Source organism: Ochotona curzoniae, unplaced genomic scaffold (genome assembly GCF_017591425.1).
Source record: "Ochotona curzoniae isolate NIBS_2020 unplaced genomic scaffold, NIBS_Ocur_1.0 scaffold_2476, whole genome shotgun sequence".
Taxonomy (NCBI): domain Eukaryota; kingdom Metazoa; phylum Chordata; class Mammalia; order Lagomorpha; family Ochotonidae; genus Ochotona; species Ochotona curzoniae.
Genome location: NW_024467095.1, coordinates 19,101,400 through 19,107,399, shown reverse-complemented (window position 1 = coordinate 19,107,399; position 6,000 = coordinate 19,101,400). Strand labels below are relative to the sequence as shown.

The 6,000-nt window shown below is 45.7% G+C and overlaps 1 protein-coding gene across 4 annotated transcripts in view; it reads left to right on the top strand.

Moving 5' to 3' along the window:
- The first annotated feature begins 3,938 nt into the window (after nucleotides 1-3,938).
- ACTR3B (actin related protein 3B) overlaps nucleotides 3,939-6,000 on the top strand; it is a 54,127-nt gene continuing 52,065 nt past the window's right edge. For 2 of the 4 annotated variants that reach the window (XM_041002120.1, XM_041002119.1), the window contains exon 1: nucleotides 3,939-4,053. In XM_041002120.1, the coding sequence (XP_040858054.1) occupies nucleotides 4,010-4,053 (44 nt within the window). In that variant the 5' untranslated portion in view covers nucleotides 3,939-4,009. The remainder of the gene's footprint in view (nucleotides 4,054-6,000) is intronic. The other 2 variants (XM_041002121.1, XM_041002122.1) reach the window with 2 other exon arrangements.

Below are 6,000 nucleotides of genomic sequence, written 5' to 3'. Positions count from 1 at the left end.
CAACTATTGCAAGGGAAAGGAATTGTAGGTTGATGTGCATTTGGTAGCAGAAATTTTGCAAAGTATAGGTGGGAGCAAACCTTAACCACATAATAAAGATTGCACTTGAAATGCTTCTTATAGAATGTGAGGTTTGTATCTCTATGGGTGTTGTTGCCCCAGGCACTGTCAAAGCAGATGAACTCAGTCTCTGATAGAAGTTTACAGTCCAGAAGGATAAACAGTAGTATGTTAGGGACTATCCTAGTTTGTTCAAGCTGCTGTCATACAAAACTGTAGGCTGCAGCGCTTAGACAAACAGAAATGTCTTTTCTCTTAGTTCTTGGGAAGGGAATTGTGAGATCTGGGTACCACTGTGGCAGGGTTCTGCTAAGGCTGTCTTCTTGGCTTACAGAGAGCCATCTCCTCTTCTCTGCACATTGTGTCTTAAACACTGTGTTTCGTATGCAGTGGCTCTTCTTGCTGACCAAGTCCAATTCAAGTCAGGTATTGGCAGTCATTTGCTTCAGGAGATACAAGGCTTCTTGCCAAGACAGTGATATTGCTTACCATAATCTAGCATAGTGCCTCAGTTTCCCTTATGGATAACTGCTTTTGGCCTAGGATGGTATCAGGGTTGACTTATGTCCCCTAAAAAGACACGTTGAAGTCCTAACTTTTGGTATTTATGAATGTGATATTCGGACACATCTTATTTATATGCATAATCAAAATAAAAAGGGCCATTGGAGTGGACCCTCACCCAACATGATTTGTGTCCTTATAAGACAACGGGAAGGCTATGTGAAGATTCAGGCAGAGATTGGAATGATACATGCACAAGCCAAGCATTGCTGGTAACACCAGAAGTTAAGGGAGAGCATGGAATCAATTCTTCCTCAGTGTGTTGAGAGAGACACCACATCTATGCTGTGACAGCTTTAATCAGGTCCTCTGGCATCTAGAACTTTGGCAGCCTATCTACTTGCCAAAGTCACCAGGCTTGTGGAGCTTTGCTATGGTTACTCTAGGGAAGCAGGGCTGATTTTTTGAACAAGAAGCAAAGCAGTTGAGGACTTCTGGGAGTGAATTGCCCCAGAAAAAGGCGATCAGATGGGAGATTCAACCTGCCTGTGTTCATCCACTATGGTTGTAGTGCATTTGTCCCATAACCAAAGGGACATAAGCCTGAGGACAAAGCTGAGACACAGAGCCTTGGGTCCAGCACTGTGGTGCAAATGGCTGCATTACTGCTATATTGGTATCCCATTTGGGTCCTGGTTTGTGTCTTGGCTGCTTCACTTCTGATCCAACTCCCTGCTACATGACCTGGAAAAGCAGAGAAGACACCCCAAGTGATTAGACTTTGGAGTTCCAGGTGGGGAGTGAACCAGTGCATAGAAGATTTCCCTTTTATTTATTCCCAGATAAATAAAAGTTTTTTTTTTGTTGTTGTTTTTTTTTTTTAAGGGCACGGATCCTGGCAGAACTGAATGTATAGGTCTGTGATGTTGTAATTCAGTTGTTGAATTATGCTGGAATTACTAGATTGCCTATTGTATGAGATATAACAATTTGTTCATTGTGCCACTTGTAGTTAGATTTTCTGTTACCTGCATCTAAAAACCTTTGATACCTCAAGGGTTAGTGCTGTCTAGAGGAAATTCACTAAAACCAGAGTTTTTTTTAAACACAAACTTACTGATTTATTTGAGATGGGAGAAAGTGAGTGCATGTGCTTCCAGCTGCAGCTTTACTTCCCAAATAACTGCAACATCTGGCACTAGTCTCCTGCGGAAGCTGGGGCCAGGAACTGGCAACTCAATTTAGGACTCCTGTCTGGGAGTCAGAGCTCAGCACAGTGGCCAGCAGAGCTGCCTCTCAAGGTCTACACCAGGGATCATACCCTCATACTCTGCTGAGGGACAAGGGCTCCTTAACCACAAAGCCAGATGCCCAGCCCCCAGGGAATCTGGTATCTACCACCAGCTGTGCCTACGGCAACCATTCCCGGCAAGTCCTAGACAGAGGTGACACTCCCTGAAAGGTTTTTTTTTTTTTTTTTTTTAATAACTAGTCAGTCCAACATTCCTACAGAGGCTAAACAGACTGGGTTTTACATGACACTTGAAGCATGGTGTATATTCCCTGTCCCAGAAACACTTTTTTTTTTTTTTAACCCACATTCTTCTAGTATCTAGCTGCTTCTATCCACCCTCTGGATCTGAGGTTGCTTTGGAAAGCCTCCATGGCTCCTCCAAGTCAGAGTTAAGAGCCCCTTTATAGAACTGTCCCTTTCAGCATTCACCACGCTGCCTTGCAGTGGTCTGTTTACTGCCACTGTCTTGCTAGCCTCTTGGGAGCAGGTGCTGTGAGCATCCTGCTGAGGGCTGCATGCTCTAATACAAAGCCTGACTCATAGCAGCACTTGATAGATGTGCATTAAATATGTAAAAAATAAGACACAGCAGTGCCAGAAGTCTGCAACCTTGAACTTATGTACAATATTTTGCTGAGCTCTGCGAAAAAAAAAAAAAAAACACGAGAGCTGGGCAGGGCCTTGATAAAATACAAAGTAGTTAAGTCAATATTCATTCCAGCTCTTTGGCTCCTGTACCTGATTCTTCTATTCTTGGGCTTTAATTTTCCTCCCAACTTCTGCCACCTTCCCTGCCCATGAACATTTTCTGTATAAGATTTACTATTTATTTTGTTTATTTGAAAGTTAAAATTACAGGGAGAGGGAGGCAGGAGAGAGACAGAGATCTTCCAGCTGCTGGTTCACTCTCCAGATGGTCACACAGCTTGGGCTGGGCTTGGCTGAAGCGAGGAACTAGGAGTTTCTTTCTTGTTTCCCGATGTAATGGCCTGAGACTTGGCCATCCTCTGCCACTTTCCCAGCTACATTAGTACGGAGCTGCTTTAGAAGGGAAGTAGCCAGGACTTGAACATATGGGATTAGTGCCCATATGTTGCAGGCAGTGACTTAACTTGCTATTCTGTAACACCAACCCTTACCCCTAACCATTTTCTGTGTGGGTCTTGTTTAATTCAAATAGGTAAGAAAAGTAAGTGATAACGGGTAACCTAGGAGTGTCAACTAATCTATTATTTTCCTAGATTAAAAAAAAAAAAAAGAATCACGATTTTTTTTTTTTAGAAAGCTCCCTAAAAATGAATGATAAAGATTTAAGAAGCAGGCAGCAAAGGGGACTTTTGGCAGCTTTATATCATGGTGGGCAGGTGCACGTCTTCTCCGATATTTGTAAGAATTTGTGGATAATCATGTTGTCTTTGATATTTAAAAGCATTTTTCAGTGATCGCACTGGCATGCTGCCAACCTAAGGTCATTATTCCTTAAGGCTAACCATGCACTTACTTTCTATATACTTTTCTTAAGACTAAATGCTCAGCTAGATAAGATTATTCTGAAAGCATTCTTTTGTTTATACGATGAAAGCCATTCATTCATTCACTCATTCATTCATTCATTTTGGGTGTTTTCCACGTTTGCACTCAATACTGTGTTAGGCTTCCAGTCAACAATAATGACAGCCTGGAGCCCTAAGACCTACTATCCAGTTGGAAAGGTAGACTACAAATAAATAAAAACAATTTGCACCTAGTGTCGGGAATGAGATCATAAAGTGTGAGGAGGGATCTAATTTGGGTTGTCAGGGACAACTACCCCGAGAAGGTGACCATTAAACCGAGACTTAACGGATGAGAAAGCAGTTGCGCTTCGGAATAGGGTCACGTTCACCACAGGTCAGTTAAAAATACCCCTCAGCCTCCCCCGCTTGAAGGTTGAACGTGTGGGCTGAAAAGCCTAGCTGCCAGCATCAAAGATGGCGAGGGGGGGGGCGGAGGGACGCACGCGTTCTGATTGGCCAGCTCGAGATAACGTCACGTGGCGGCCGCGGAGCATCCGGGCCCCCGGCGGCGGCGCTGCGGAGGTTCGCTTGGAGAAGCCGCACGCAGGTGTGCGGGTGGCTGAGCGGACGCGCCCGAGCGCCGCGCGTCCCGAGCATGGCGGGCTCGCTGCCTCCCTGCGTGGTGGACTGTGGCACCGGGTAAGAGCCGCTCGGCGGCCACCGCCGCGTCTCCGCGGACCCGCTCCGGCCCCCAGCATCCTGCCCCTCTCCTGGAGGTGTAGCGATCATCGCCCTGGGGGACTCGGGGACCCCCTGACTGGGCAGGTGGGGGTGGGTCGGGTGGGGTAGGGTGACAGTGGCACCAGGCTGAGCCTTGGTGTTGTTGTCAAGCCTCCTTTGGGGAAGGGCGATGACTGAGGAGGAGGGCCACGGTGCCCCAGTGTGCGCGCCCGCTACTCCTGGCCTTTTGCCCTTCTCACGGGGCCGGGCTGAAGGCGGACCCTCTGCGAGGGGTGTCCCCCCGTCAGTAAAACGGGGGACCCCCCGCCAGCCTCACCTTCCTGGGAGGGCACCTCTCACCTGCTGGCTAGCGCTGCCCCTGCCCTGCCTGGGTCCTGTGCCCTCACGTGCACGTCGTTTCTCCTGACTGATGCATTTTGCCATCGACTTGGGGGGTGAGGGGATAATTACATGGATCTACCAACTTGACACCCTCATGACTGCCCACTCTTGTTCTTCTCCGGTGTGAATGGCACACTCAGGCTCCGGTCTGGCTTTATTTAGTTTGCCTGTTTAAATATGATGTTTAAAGTGACTCCATTTTGAAAAACAGTGTAAATTTGGGAAACCTGTGGGTAGTGTGGGTTTTCTTTTTCTTTATTTCTTTCTATCTTTTCATTTCTTTCTTTCTTTCTTCTTCTTCTTTTTTTTTTTTTTTGGCTGTGATCGCTTCTTTGGATGTCAACAGACTGAAAACTGACTTTAGGAATTACGTTTTAAGTAGCTGGTTTTTAGCAAGGTGCTTACCGAATCCAGCTAACAGACACTTGGGGAATGCTTGGAGCTTGTTCACTTGAGTTAGGAATGTGGTAGTTAATAGCCTGAATGTACATTTCACCTCTTGAAGGTTTTTTTTTTTCCCATGAGAAGAGATTTTAATCTTTTTACTATGCAGTGTTTGCTGGCATGGTCTCCCCCGTCCTTTTCTGTAGAGAAATGCTCTTGGTTTGGTTGCCCTGACAACCTTGTGGGGGTGTCCTCTTGAATTTGCTACAGCCCATCTCCTCCTCCGGAAAGCGTTTTTTTTTTTTTTTTTTTTTTTGCTTTGGCTGCTCAAGCCCCCCCAGTGTGAGGCAGTTGAGGGTGGGGAAGAATGGCCACTTGGCTTCTGACAGCGTATCTGTTGGAACTATTGTGGCACTAGTTTTCTGGCGTTTGATTTTAGAAAAGTGCCGTAGTAGTGCAAACACCAAGCCAACAACCAGGATTATGTTGCAGCATGTACTCTGCTTGGCCGCGATCTCATTGTTCAGCCTGTGCCCCGGTGGATCTGGTTGTGTCACAAGTGAAGGCAACAAGTAAAAGTATTTTCAACTTCCCATTTATGCAGGAGGAGGCTTGTTTTCTTTCTTTTTTTTTTTTTTTCTTTTGTATATATATTTTTTGGTCTTGCAAAACGATTGAAACATGAAGCATTTCTTGGTAGTAGCAGCACAATGTTTGTCATATCCTGCATATTAGTAAGCTGGGGCCTTACTCATGCAGGCTATAAATGTCTGTGGAGTGTGCAGTCTAGATCTTGTGAGCTAAGTAATTGATGTTGAGTGCTCACTGGGAAATTCAGCTCGAGGAGATGATTGTATCGTGACCCAGGCTTCAAGCTGTTGTGAGACTTGTAAACCTGTGGCAACGAGTCTTCCGAGTGGGCATAATTTTGTCATGGAAACTGCTGTAATTGTCATGCATGAATAGCCTGTGTCTGTTGGGTGGCCAAGAGCAGCCTGGAAGAGCTTGACATTACCTCCTTTAATCTGTTGGTAGTTCTTGTATTTCTCAGAGAGCTAAATTGGGTCTTGGATTGACTTATAGGTCTAAATAGGACAAAAAGCAATGCAATGGTAGATAAAAATAACCAAGACCAGGGGA